This window comes from Lynx rufus, unplaced genomic scaffold, assembly GCF_022079265.1.
Source record: "Lynx rufus isolate CCGP_SWC_20201006 ecotype Redwood Valley unplaced genomic scaffold, mLynRuf1.p SCAF_12, whole genome shotgun sequence".
Taxonomy (NCBI): domain Eukaryota; kingdom Metazoa; phylum Chordata; class Mammalia; order Carnivora; family Felidae; genus Lynx; species Lynx rufus.
Genome location: NW_025814826.1, coordinates 67,162,576 through 67,176,645, shown reverse-complemented (window position 1 = coordinate 67,176,645; position 14,070 = coordinate 67,162,576). Strand labels below are relative to the sequence as shown.

General features: G+C 67.9%; 1 protein-coding gene across 3 annotated transcripts in view; it reads right to left on the bottom strand.

Annotated features, from left to right (window-relative positions):
* Positions 1 to 7,075, bottom strand: part of ADGRB1 (adhesion G protein-coupled receptor B1) — a 67,272-nt gene extending 60,197 nt beyond the window's left edge. For all 3 annotated transcript variants that reach the window (XM_047073828.1, XM_047073827.1, XM_047073829.1), the window contains exon 1: positions 6,286 to 7,075. In XM_047073828.1, coding sequence (XP_046929784.1) covers positions 6,286 to 7,075 — 790 coding nt within the window. The remainder of the gene's footprint in view (positions 1 to 6,285) is intronic.
* Between the last annotated feature and the right edge of the window lie 6,995 nt (positions 7,076 to 14,070).

The following is a 14,070-nucleotide window of genomic DNA, read 5'->3' as shown; positions in this document are numbered from 1 at the left end:
AGCGCTGGAGTTCAGGGAGCTGGGCCTGGTCACAGGGTCAGGGGGCGTGTCCTGCCTGTCCCTCCTGGCTGCCCCAGCCCAGCCCCCACAAGGAAGCCTGAGTGACGTGGAAACTGGCAGTGGGTGGGAGAGAGAGGGTGTCCAAGCCAGGCTAATTGGAGGATGCCACTCGGTTCCCATGGCAACTGCTGCAGAGCTCAGTCTTTCAGGATAGACTCAGGTTAGGCCTCAGCTGCCAAAGCACCCACTATTTCAGGGCTGGTTACCTTGGTGACCCAGGTGGTGAGGATGGGGGGAGAGGGGGTGAGGAGGAGGGGGCGCACCGGGAGAGGCTGGGGAGGGGGGGGCCACCGGCTCAGAGGACAGACTGGCCCCAGGTCTAGCTCTGATCCCGGTCCCACACTGATTCCTGGCCCTGATCACACACTGAGCCTTGATCCTCATGACAGATTAACTTGTGATCCCGGGCACAAGTTAATCCCCTGCTCCCCCATCACGTTTGAGACCTGGTCCCCGTCACACACTGGTCCCCAACCTTGGCCATACCCTCCCCGCTAATGAACACTCAGGACATGGAAGCCGCTATTTTTGTTGTCATTTTTATTTTTAACGTGGGTCCCCACACACGGCTGACGATGCTCGTTGAGCGAACACGTTCGTGACAGGAGTCCCCGTGCAAGCACTCCTGGCCCCTCAGCGCTGGGTGGCCACGGCGTTCCTGGGCTGAGTGGGCTTCCAGGGGCAGCGGAGGAGTGGGCAAGGCTGGGGGGGTGGGCTGCCCCTCCAGGCGCGGAAAGAAGTCCCCATTCTTCCCCACTCAATGCCCCTCTGTCCCAAAGCCTCATTTCCATCTCATTAAAGGATGAATGGGGCCAATTAATGGCCGCCAGGCAGCCTGGCCACCCAGGAGAGAGGGCCGGCGAGGGGGCTCCCGGCCTCCTTCCCACCCCGGTGCCCCAGCCTGGAAGCTGTGGTCTCCCCAGTCTCGGCTGGGGATGGGGGCGCTCCCCCAGCTGGGCCGCGCCGACTTCCGGGTTCCCCAGGCAGGCGGCCCGTGTACTTCCCGTCTCCTCCAGCAGAGGGCTCCCCAGTCCGGCACGTGGGGTCAGCCCCTGCCAGTTGCACCTGCAGGGCTCCCCAGGGGCCCACCGCGCAGTCCAGCTCCCTGGGAGGCCCCTGCACCACCCCCCCCACCACCAAGTTAGGGCCTATCCAGGGGCACCCAGGCTCCTCCTGTCCGACCCTCGCGTGGATGTGCAAATGGGGACCACGGGGGACAAGACAGCTCTCTGATGCCCCTCCCCAACCCAACCCCCGTCCACCGGCCCCTCACCCCACACGGCCCGACACTGAACTGATCCTCCAGTGGGGCCCACAGCTCCCCCTGCGAAGGCCCAAGGGGCCAGCAGCCCACCGCACTGCGGCAGGTGCCATCAGGCCTCAGGACGGGGCTGAGAGCCGTGCCCACGGGCCACTCCCCGGGTAAGGACAGGAGGGCTCCTCCAAGCACGTGCGCTAGAGGCACCACCTCCTTTAGCCTCGCACAGACCCGGTTCGTCTCAACCCGGATCACAGAAGGGAAGCTGAGGCTTGCCTAGGTGGCCGGCTTGGCCGCAGCTGCAGGGTTATATGCTTTCTCGTTGCTTCTCTCTCGCGGTCAGGCAGGCGTCCCCTGTCCCGGGAAGGGTGTCCTGTGAAAAGCCTGGTGGCCGAGCCCCAGCTCTGCCCTTTGGCGCTGCGTGGCCTGGACACACTCCCGAGTCCGACGGACCCCCGTCTCGCCATCTTTCCGGGACATGGGACCCAAGCAGGGCCGTACCGCTAGGCATCCCTGGCATCCTGGGCCGGGGGAGTGTGGGGGGGGGGGGCTCTGGCCTCAGGGGGGCTCGTCCTGCTGTTCCATCTGGAATGGGCATTGTCTACGACGGGGCCTGAAGCCTTGTTTTCCCAGAGTTTTATCAACTGGCCCTTGTGCACTGTCCCTGCCACCCCCCCAACCTCCAGAGACATCTGGGGACCCCTTTCTTGCACCCGAATCCCACACCCAGCCTCCTTCTGTAGCCTGTGGACCCCAGAGAGGGGCTCCAGACACTTCTTCCCAAGGGAAGTTGGGGCGGACCGAACTTAGGGTTGGGACGACTCCCGCGCCCTGCAGGGGTCATGTGTGCCACGGCAGGGGCCACCCCAGCTGAGCGGGACAGGCCTGGAGGCAGGGCCGCGTGGCCTTGGGCGGGTCTGGCTCCTCTGCCCAGCACCTCAGTCTTCCGGCGCCCGCACACGGCCCCGACCTGCGCGCCTGGACCCCACTCCCGTTCCAGCCCGGCAGCCCCGGCCTACGCGGGCACACGGAGGCGGGGCGCACGCACACGCGCACACAGGGACACACACAGGGACACGGACACACACACACACGCTTGCTCCCAGCCCCCAGGATGCTGCCCTTTCATTATCTTACATGTCGCTTCTGCAATAAAATTCTTTAATTAAAACATGAATATTTAAAACAGCCCTTGAGAGAAACGGCCCCATCTCACCAGAGGTGGAAAAGCGCACAGAGAGACTGTGGGAAAGAGACGGGGACACGGGACACGGGAGCCGGCCCTGCCTGAGAGACCCCGGCAAGCGGTGGCCAGGCGGGCAGCCGGCCGGCAGCAGGGAGGAGAGGGGACAGTTGCTCTGGCCTGAGGAACGCTCACTGGGTCGGAGGCGTGACGTGGCCATGTGGCGTTTGGACAGGCCAGGCTGGGGGAGGGCTGAAAATGGGCCACGGGCTGGCCAGGCCGCCTGCTCGCTCGCAGCTCAGCCGTGCACCGCCTTCTTGGGGTGCAGATGGAGAGGACGTGCCTGTCCCAGCCTCCCCTGGCCAGCGTGAGGGGGCGAAGCTCCCTGGGCACCAGGCTCAGCAGACGAGATCTGGGGTCTGGCACCTGCCCAGCTCGGCTGCAGGCCTTGAGTGATCGCTGTACCTCCTGGTCCAAGCGCCCCCACACGTGCGCACGCGGCCCTCCCAGAAGAGATTATTGTGGGCGAAGCCCCCGGGCGGACCACCAGGAAGCCATAAGCCGGCTCTGACGTCAGCCTACCCCTTACAAGCTGTGTGACCCTGGCTGCTGCCTCAACATCTCTGTGCCTTATTCCAATTCACCAGCGCTCATCAGGTGCCTGCTGCGGGCCCGGTGCTGTTCCACGTGCCGGGGGTTACGTGGATGACCACGGCACACACCCTGCCCTGTGGTGCTTACAACCCGGCAGGGACAGAGAAGGGGGCGCGACCTAACAAATAGAGGAAATTCTCAGTGCGCTGTGGACAGAGAAAGAGACACAGTGTCTGGGGGCGGAAAGGGGGGCTCTGGCTGCTGCCACTTTACACAGCACGGTCAGGGTTTGTTGAGAAGGTGATGTCTGAGCAAGGACTTGAGGGAGGGAGCCCCGAGGGGATCTGGGGAAGAGTGTTCCAGGCAGAGGGGACGGCCAGTGCAAAGGCCCTGGGGCAGGAGGGTGCTTCGGTGGGCCTATCTGACCGGCCGCTAGAGGGAGTAACCTCGTTAATATGTGGATGCTTCCGGCACAGAGGAAACCCTCAAGACGTGGCTGCTGTTACTACTAAGACGATTTTTACCCCCAAGGTCCCAGAAGTATCAGGGCCCTCTGGATCCGGGGACAGGCACTGGGGTCCGAGCTATCTCTGGGCCTGGGTGACCACCGTCTGGCCCACCTTGCCCAGTGCAGAGGAGCCCCCCGCCGCCCCGTCCACGTGGCGGGCAGTCCCAGCCCACACACAGTCCACATCGCCTTCCCACAAGACCGCCAGCCCCTGCCACGCAGCCCCCCGCGCTGAGCTTTGTCAAAAGCGCTGAAATCAGCCCTGCGCAGAGCCCGGCTCAAAACACGCGCGTGCACCCCCACCTTCCTACCGTCCTCTGAGCACCACCTCCCAACGTTCCCTTTCCCGGAATCTGCGGGCAAGCCCCCCGCCCCAAGCGCCCTCCTCCTCCCGTCTGCCTCTTTGCCCCCGAGCCCTCTGTCTCCCACCTAGTGATGAACCCGAGGCCTCGGCCGCATCGCTGCCATCGTTTTGGCTTAGACGCACTTCCTCCTAGGTGTCATCCTTCGTGCCGTCCGGGAAAGATTAGTTTTGCTGTTTCCGTTTTAAAGACAAGGGGCCTGAGGGGCTGACAGCTGCTGGGATTGGCCCCGGACTCACAGCGTGCTCGGGTCAGGCTGACCCGGCCCTGTGCTCCAGGCCCCAGAGTGCCCCACTCAGATGCAGCCCCACCTGGGAGACCCCCGGGCATCCCACCCTGACCCCTGACCATCCCCTCTGACCTCTGGATCTTCCTCCCCACTGTGTCTCCACCCAGTGCTTCCCCAACCCGGCTGACGTCCTCATTCCTAGCTGGGAATCTGGGGGGTGGGGGTGGGGTGTCTAGCCACCTCCTTCCCCAAATCCTGCTCCTACCCCCCCCCCAGACCGGCATCCTCCCACCCTGCTGCTGCCCTGCCCCCCCCAGGCCAGTGTCAGCTCCCTCCTGGGTGCCGGCCCGGCTGCCTCCCTGTCCCCGGCTCCCCCTGCCCAGTTCCAACGCTCTTCTGCGTTTACAGCCTAGGACCATCAGCCTGTGTCACTCTTCTGCCTCAAGCCCCTCGACGCTAACAGAGACCAGCTCTTTCGCACAGGTGCCGGGCCCTGGGGCCGTCATACCCCCTGTGGCACGGCAGTCCTTCAGGGGGGAAATGGCCGCGGGGGGTGACCCGGCCCTCGCTGGTCCTCCCACTTCCCAAACCAGCCGCTGCCCGGCCGCTCTGTTCCTCCGGGTCCCCTGAGGACCACTCCCATCCTGCCACGCCTCAGAAGCTGCCCAAGCCAAGGTCACAGTGACCTACATTTGCCCAGCCCACGGATCAGCCCTTCCAGACTCCTACCCTACGGCTTTCTGCTGGATTCCTGAACACCCCGTCTGCCCCTTCCCCCCGGGGGCTGTGCCTGCCTCCTCCTGAGGCCACTGGAGAGGCGCTGGCCTGCCCCCCTTCCCCTGCTCCTCTCCAGTTATGCTCACGGCTTCACGGAGGTTTCTGGAATCTACAGCCGGGACCATGATTGGAACCGTGTTCCAGGGTAACTGGCTTCCCCTATAACCCCTTGGGGCTTCTTTTCTGCCTTTAAAGACTCTGTTGCTAGTAGGGCGTTGACCTCATTGGCTAAGGGCCCTGGACAACGTCACCCGGCCCCGCAGTGACCCACCCAGCGTGGAACACCCAGCCAGGCCTGGCCCCTGGATGCCCAGCCCCTGTATTCCGCTGGCAGCCCCGAGGTCTGAGGCGGGCTGCCCCCTGCCGCTCCAGCCTCCCAGGGGCGCCCAGGAAACCCCGGGCAGCCCGCCAGGGGTTCTCGACCACCAAGCGCACACAGGACTGACCTCCTGCCTGCTGCCCACCGAGCCCCACCCACCTCCGTCCCCCTCGCCACATCCTCCGCTCGGGCCCCATCTCTCCGAGGGCCGACGGTCACACAGGACGCCCCGACAGCTGTGCCGGGCACCCCGACACCATCCACTTCCGGCCTCTGCCCTGCCCGTCCTGGGCCTTCACTGCCCTTCCCACCCCCACGGCGCTCACGTGCACCCCTCCCAGAATCTTGAACACGGTCCCCTGGTGCAGGTGACCCTGACCTCCAGGCGAAACAGAGGCCCCACCCCGCCGGGGACCCTTCCCCTGCGCCGTTTCCCAAGACGCCCTCCCCTGTTGCTGCCTGGCACCTTCCCCTCCCCCCCGCCGCAGCCTCACAACAGCGGGTCTTTGTGGTTGTTTTTTGTCACGGCGTGTCCCTGGCGCCTGGACACCTTGCGAGCGCGGTAACCAGCTGCTGGGGGAATGATCTGTGCCGCCGAAACGCACGCGATCCCCAAACCTCGTCCCCCGGCCGCAACTCCAAAGGGCCCGCCCGGCCCACTTCTCCACGCGGCCCGCAGCCCGAGGGGCCCCCGCAGACCCCGGCCACGGGCCTACTGGCCCCATAGCGTCGTCTGCCTGCCACAACGGGAGGCCCCTCCCCCAGCCAGGAGTTAAAGCTCCTTCGTCCGCGGTTCGGTTCGGTCCTTCACCGACGCTCAGCACGCACCTCCGGGGCCGGTGGCGAACACCTCAGGTCGCCTGCCCTCAGCGCCTGGCTTCCCCGGGGGGCGGGCGCTGCCCAGGGGCAGGTGGCCGGGACAGCCCCCTGCAGAGAGGACCCTCTCCCACCGCCCTGTGCCCAGACAGCCAGCCCTCTCCCACCCGGCCACTCACCTGGCACGCCGTCCCCGCCCCGATCCTGGGTCAGGCTGGTGAGGCAGTTCTCGGGGCCGCCGGCCACGCCGTCCCTCAGGCAGACGTCCCCTCGGGGGGTCAGGGAGCCAGAGGCAGGGTCGCCGGTGTCGCCGCCCAGGCAGGCGCAGGGGGTCTGCATGATGCCGCAGGGGTGGGAGCTGCGGCTGCCGGCCAGACAGGCGTCCAGCCAGCGGCACAGCATCTGGCAGGCGGCCCGGCTGGGGCTGCGGTTGCCCACGACCAGGTACTCCACGGAGAAGTCGTCGCCGGGGCTCTGGGGCGTGGCCGGCAGCCCGGGGCCCCGCTCGCGGGGCGGCTGCTGGCGCAGCATCTGCAGGAACTGCTTGCTGGCCTGCAGGAAGGCCAGGGGCGCCGAGGGGTCGCAGAGCTGCAGCACCTCGTCGAAGCTCTCCACGCCCAGGTAGGTGCGGGTGGACTCCAGGAAGGAGTCGAACTGGTAGGTGCGGACGCGGCCGGGGCCGCCGCAGGGCGCGGGCGCCTTGGCCACCTTCATGTAGAGCGTGTAGCGCCGCGGGTCCGGGTTGCGCAGGGTCCAGGAGCAGCGCGAGGCGTTGGCCGGGAACACGGCGGCCGCCTGGAAGTACCCGAAGAACTTGCCCTGCACCAGCGTGGCGCACGGCTCGGCCCCGGGCCCCGCGTCCGCCCCCGCGGCCGCCCGCGCCCAGCGCCCCAGCAGCAGCAGCAGCAGCAGCAGCAGCGACGGGCAGAGGGTCCGGAGGGGCCCCGGGGCGGCGGCCTGGCCCCTCATCCTAGCTCGCGGGGCCGCCGGGGTTCCGCGGGCTGGGCAGGCAGGCGCAGGCCAGGCCTTGACATGCCAGGGTCCGGCGACGGCGGGGCTGGGCTGGCGGGAGCCGGGGGCGGGGGCTCCAAGCGGGGGCGGGAGAAGGCTCCGGACGACCTAAGGTTCAGGGCCCCGACGCTGGCCTGTGGCCCTCAGCAGCAGCTGGAAGAAGAGGAGAAGAGGGACGGTGTGAGGCCACGCCCCACCCCCCGCCCCCTGCCCCGGGGAGGCTGGGACTCTGGGCACTGGGGGGCCGTGCCTGCAACCCGCCAACGTGTCCCCCTGCACGGGGACGGTGGCCTCCTCCTCCAGCTGGGCCTGAGCAGGGAGCGGTGGGCAGCCCCCGGCCGGGGCCCGGGAGGCCTGGGCCGGGCCCGCCCGGCTCAGACTGGCCACGCGTGGCCCCTGCGGGTCCCGGGGCTGCCTGCTTGCTCACGCCATCATGGCCACGGCGGCCACTCGGCCCGTGGGCCTCTGTGTGTCTCCCTGGCCCTGTGGTGGGGGGCTGGGCGCTCTCTCCTGGCCGTCTCCCTCATCGGTCTCCTCTCTCTGTGCCCTTCCTCCTCCCCAGTCCCTGCCCGTCAGGGAGGAGAGTGCAATCCTCACAGAAGGGGAAGGGGAGAGGTCATTCCGGCCATCCCCCGGCAGTGGGAGCGCAGACCCTGTGACAGTGTGATGGGGGTCACTGCCGCCTCTCAGGCAGTCTTCCTCCCCCTCTGGGACCCACTGGCCCCTGGGCCCGCGGCTCTAGGAAGGCAGTGCTGGGCATGGAGTCACCCAGAACCACACACATCCAGGCCTCGGCCTACACTAACCCCTTCCCTCACCCCTTCTTTGTGACCCACCCCTCCACTTCATGACGAGGACACTGGGGCTGAGAGGGTAAGAGGGTAAGTGGCTTGCAGGAGGTCACAGTGAGAGGCGGGAAAACCCACACCTGAACCCCTTCGCGGCCCCAGCCTTGTGCCGCTGGGTCCCCTCCCCTGCTCTGGGAGAGAAGGTGCCGGCTGTGTGTCGCCCCCTCACTCCTGGGGGAAGGGGACGCAGCTGCCAGCCCATTGGAGCAGGGACACAGCAGAGCCACCCAGGGCTCAGAAAAGGACGGTGTCCCTGCTGGACCTGCCATGTGGACCCCGGTGGCTTCCTTCTGCTTCTGGGCCTCAGTTTCCCCAACCATCCCCCGGCTCCTAGCTGGGCCAGGCGCCGGCCCCATGCAGCCGCTGAGCCGGTGGGTGAGGAAGACAGCAGCACCCCCCCAACCCCCCCACCCCTGGCTGCTGGGCCTCCTGGTGCCCGTGGCCTCCACTATGCAGACCTTGCACATGATGGCCGCCTGCCCCCAGGGACTCGCCACTTCCTGCTGCCCAGCGTCCTTCCTGCGTGGGCTGTTGGCGGATCGGGGAGCTGGGCACAGGTGGCCTTGGGCCCTGAGAGGACTGGCAGACCCTTCGTGGCTATGTGGCCTCGGGCAGTCCTCACCCCCTAGCCTCAGTTTCCTCATCTGTATAATGGGGGAGAAGCCTCACTGTCTCAGCAAGAGAGTAAGATCTAGACCTGGGGGTTTACCCATGTTTGGGGCAGGAGGCAAGGAGGAGGAGGGGAGAGGAGGCGAGAGCGAGGTTCTGGGTCACCAGGGGCAGCTGGGCCAAACCCGGCCCCCCAGGGCTCTTTAGTGGCAGACATTCAGGTGCCCTGAGGAGGGAATTCCCAAACTTCTCATCCTGGCACCTGTGGGCAGGGCTGAGCAGACGCTGAACTTAGCCCTTACCTCTGGGAAGACCCTCGTCCCACGTCTAGACCACCTGGGGCCAGCCCTGGATGTGGGCATAGCAGAGCCCGCTTGCCCTGGCCACCTGCCCCCACATTACGGGGACGGACAGGCCATGGCAGGGTCCTACAGCCAATCCCAGACTTGGGAGGTCCCCGCCATCTTGTTGCAGAGGGGTGGCCGTGTGTTCCAAAACCTCATCTGAGCCCCACTTGCACCCCCCCCACCCAAGTCCCGGGCTGGGACCTGATGTGGAAGCCGGTCCCCGGCCTTGGGACAGACTCTCCCTAATGCCCAGAGGGTCCAGGGGACTTAGCCCCAGTCCCAGAACAATGTCGGCACTGACCCCAGCTTAATGCTCACCTTGCTGTGCCCCATCACTACCCCCAGGGGCCCGTGTGGTCTGAAATGACCCACGTGAGGGCCCACGTCACCTGTGTCCATCCCCTCTCCGGCCCGGACACTCCCTCGGGGCCTCGGGGGGAGGTAAGGGAGGCAGGCTGGTGCAGGGGACGGTGGTGGAGAGGGAAGGGGGGACGCTCGGAAGAGGGGCTGGTTCTGGGGGACCTGGGGGGCCAGGAGCAGGTACAGGAGGTGACGTACACAAGCACCAACCACTGAGGGCCTGTGCCGGGCACGAGTTCTCCAGGGCCTCAGCCAGCCCCTCTGGAGAACGGCCAGCCATGGGGCTGCGGGTGAGAGCACGGCCCCCGCCTTCCGCACCTCCAGGAGGACTCGGCATTCTGGTGAGCCCCGTCCTGTGCCAGGCCGTCGCATCTGTACAGCAGCAACCCCAGGGGCACCTGTTAGGGCTCCATTTTGCAGATGGCATATTTGGGACCACAGAGGAGCCGTGTCTTGGTGGGGGCTGGTAGGTGCTGAACGCCAGAGCCAGGATCCAAACCCAAGTCTGCCAGTCAGAGCTGGTGCCCTCTGCACCGCCCAGCACTGCCCTGGGGCGGGCAGAACCGGACCTAAGCCTGCTCCCGTCCCAGGCCACGCTGAGGTCCTCCTGGCATGTCTCCCGGCCAGCCCTCCTGGTCACTGGCTCACTCCACAACCGGAGCACCTGCCGGGGGTGGAGGCCCCCCTGCAGCGTCCCGCGCGGCAGGACAGAGGTGGCAGCGGGGTTAGAAGCAGGACAGCGCTCCAATCAGAAGGGTCCCTCACGAGGGCGGCCCGGGCGGCCCACGGTGGGGGGAGTGGGCCTCGGGGGGAGGCAAGGGAGGCACGGTGGGGCAGGGGGTGGTCGTGGGGAGGGAGGGGGAAGATGCTCAGGAGATAGGACAGAGAGGCCCCAGTGGCCAGCTGGGGTATGGGATGTGGAGGGGACACTTCCGGCCTGGACACTGAGGTGGCAAGTGCAGGGGTGAGCGTGCGGTAAGGGCAGGTCGGGGCAGAGCTCAGAGCCCTTCCAGGCGGCGGCGCCCCGAGACCGAGGCCCCGAAGCGGGCCTTCAACAGACTACCAGGGCTGGAAGATGGCCTGTGAGTGTTCACCCATGGGGTTCTCAAACAGGGCTCCTATGGAGCTCTGGGGCTCCAAAGGGGGGACCCCAAGGGCCGTCAGGGAGCCAGGGCCAGGTGGGAAGCAGTAGGCGTCCTCTAGAACATCTCTGACTCGAACTGCTCCATCCACACCCTGGGCGTCGGGAAAGGCTCTGCCAGCCAGAGGGCTGTGCCGGCTCTGAGGACACCAGCCTGGCCTCGCTTCTCCCGGCTGGGTCGCAGGGCAGAGCTGGGCAGGAGGCCCGGGCTGCCACTGTGGATGGCCCCTGCACCTGCCAGTGCGCGCTGTCCCCCTGCCTCTCCACGCCCCATCCCCAAGCGGCTCACAAGGCCTTTCTGGCCAGATGAGCCTCCTTTATCCTCATTAACTACCCACCTGACCCCCAACGGGGCCTCGGAAAAATGGCTCAGGGGCCCCTCCCCTCCGAGGCTCCTTGCACCAAGGCAGGCCCGGGCAGGCAGAGCGCCGGGCAGGCTTGGGGCACGCTGGTGTCAGGCCCCAGGTCACATAGCCACGGTGGAGGACAGGTCAAGTCCCTCCCAGGCCGGGGCAGTTGGTGCTGAGACAGGGTGGGGGCATACGGCCGGGGGGGCGGGGGGGGGACCTGGCACTCGGGGTGGGGTCCTGGAGGGAGGGGACAGCGTCTGGGAGGGGTCCTGGGACGAGTGGGGGCAGGGCCTGATCTGACTTCATTCGGGGTCCCTCTGACCGCTGCGGGCGGGTGCAGGCAGGGAGAGCCGAGGATGTGGCCTGTGTGGGATCTGGGCGGGTGTGGGGCGGCGGGGGGGGGGGGGGGGTGGTGGAAGCCAGGGTCTCAGAGACGACCAGGCTTCCGGATTGGGCAAGTGAGCAATGGGCGGTGGGGGCCCTCACTGAGATGAGGGGCGGATGCGTGCACACACGTGTGCGTGTGTGAATATGCGTGGCTACACGTGCACCTGGGCGCAGATGTTTCCCCGTATTCGTGAGCACACGCGTGACCGTGTGCACGCGCGTCTCTGGATGTGTGCACGTGTCTGCACGCACGCACACATGTAGCATGCTTGCACAAGGACACACGGCAAGAAGAGAGCCGGGCTCAGTGTGTGCTCACTGGGACGTGAGGGGCCGTGGGGTGGACACCAGAGCTGGGACGGGAGGGCTTGCCCGGAGGGGACCGTTTAGGCAGCGCCCCGTGGCCGGGCCAGAGCCCCGGGGGGGCCCAAGGGCCCCTGAGAAGGAGGGCCGGGCGGGGTGGACGGCCGGTGTCTCTGGCAGCACCTCCACTGTGTGTCCCCGGGCTGGCTCAGGCCCCCACCCGAGCCTCACCTGGCACCCGGGCCTCCGCTGGCCAAAAGCGAGGCGCTGGGGGTCTCTGGCCGTCCCCAGCGATGGGCTCTCGTGTGGCCACAGGTCACTCCTTTCCGTGAACGCTCACAGTCTCTCCCAGGGCACTGTCTCCTCCCCAGACACAGGCCACTTGTCCTCCGATCCCGGCCTGGGTCACTGAGGCTTTTGTTGCCCACTGCCCCCCTCGGGCTCCCAGGGACAGCGACGACTCACGCCCAAGCCTCCCTGGTTCCTGCGTGGGGAAAACTAACCAAACTGCCCTCGCTGCCAGAAAGTTCCTCCCGGTGTCCGGCCCCCACCCTGAGGCCCGCCTCAGCCCCGGCCCGTCGTCGCAAGGCCTCCCAGAGGCCCGTCGGGATGGGGGCCAGGGAGCCCTGTGGGTGTCTGAGCAGGGTCACAGGGTGGAGGCTGCTGGGACGGGAGGTGGGTGACCGTGCGGGTGAGGGACTGAGAGCGAGCCGGGCGGGGACGGGAAGCTGGGGGTCAGCCGAGGAGGACCCCTAAGAGTCACCGCCAGTTCCTGAGTCCCGACCACAGGCTGGGACCGGCCTAAGCTCCACGGGAACCCCTTGTTGGATGTCACGGCCCCGTCGTGAGGTAGGAGCAGAACCAAGCCCCCCGTGAGGCTCACAGGGTCACCGTCAGCCGAGGATCCTGCGCCCACCGGCCACACCGTCCCAGATGTCTCCCTGCACGTGCAGGCCAGCGGTGCCCCCGCCCCGACATCAGAAGCCCTGGGTGCCTTGGTTTCCCCGCTCCCTCAGGCGCTGTGATTCTCCAGCCCCACTCCAGTCTGTCCGACCCTCCTCCCCAGGCTCAGCGCCCTCCCCCGCAAGGCCCGGTGCACACACGCAGACCCACCCCGGGCCCTGCCTCCACATCCCCTCCCCACCCACCCCAGGCCGCCAATGGCATCCCCAGATGCCAGCCACAAAAGGCACTCTGTTGTCCTGCCCGGCCCCCTGAACAGTGCCTGCCTGTGTGTCCTGGGAAAAGGCTGCGCTGGGGGAGGGGTGGGGTGGGCGCCCTCAGCACCGAGGACAGCCCAGGGGCTGGCTGGCGGGCAGGGGCCGGGAGAGCAAGCAGATGAGGCCGTCCGGGGACGCGCGACGGCCCCTGCCCACGCAGCCTGCCCTCCCTGCCCAGGGAGCCCAGGGACCCCTACGGATCCCTCCCGGGCAGTGGCAGCCTGGGCCCCAGGGGGCCGCGTGGGCTCTGGGAGTGGGGGGGCGGGCGTAGATCCATGACAACCCAGGACGAGGGGCCTCTGTCCGTGAGCACAGACGCAGGTGGGGCGTGAGAACGTGGCTCCCCACCCCACAGTCACCGTGTGTTCGTGCTCCCAGCCTGTGCGGACCGGGCTCCCCTGAACCCCTCCGCTCACCTGCGGGGAGTCCCACGCCTGCCCCGAGGAGCCCCCAGGTCACACCGCACTCAGCAGAGAGGTAGGGGCAGAGCAGGGAGGCGCCACCACAGGGCCGCGGGGGGGGAGGGGGCCAGGCCCCGAGAGGCCCACCGCATCACCACGCCTGCCGTCCCGGCCCCTCGGGAAGCCCCCTTCCCTTGCGCCCCTGCCTGGGAGCCATGGTGGGGAGTCTGGCTGGAAGACAGGCAGAACTGCCCAAGAGAAGAAAGGCCCCCCGCCACCCGAAGGGCCGCTGCTGGGGGCTGGGAGGGGGGAACCCTGTGTGGCTCGGCCGCAGCCCCCCGCCCCGCAGCCCGACGAGGGCGAGGCGGTCTTCACCCGTATTTCACAAGGGAGGCTGACGGACTACCCGCACCAAGGGTAGCTCAGGAGCTGGGGCCTGGAGCTGGGGGCCAGCTCCCTGACGGGCCTTGTCACGCCTCCTCTTGCCCAGAATCCCATCACCCCAAACCCCTTGCAGGCCTCCAAGCCGCGCCGGGCGCCAGGAGCTCCGCCCCCGTTCCTGGCCCGGCCCCGGCCTGGGGAGCACTCGTCCTCCAGGACACCGAAGCGTCCTGCCCTCGAGGGCCTCACCTGCGCCTGCCGCCTGCCGGGCCCTCCCCAGAGTGGGCGTGTCCTGCACCCCAAGCGCGCACGCACCCAGGCACGCAGGCGCACGCACCCAGGCACGCAGGCGCACGCACCCAGGCACGCAGGCGCACGCACCCAGGCACGCAGGCGCAAGCGTGCAGTAGCATGTGCGTGCACACAGCCAGCTTCTCCCGGAGACAGTCCTAAGCGGGGACGCGACGGCATAGGTCCCAGGGTGGGGGTGGGGGACTCTCACGAGGAGGGGGCGGCTGACTGTGCTCTCCTCTCAGGGTCCGCCGGCTTGGCGCCCCGGGGGGAGCCGCTGAGCCCCGAGGCTGCCCTGGCCCCCCGGCTGCGGGC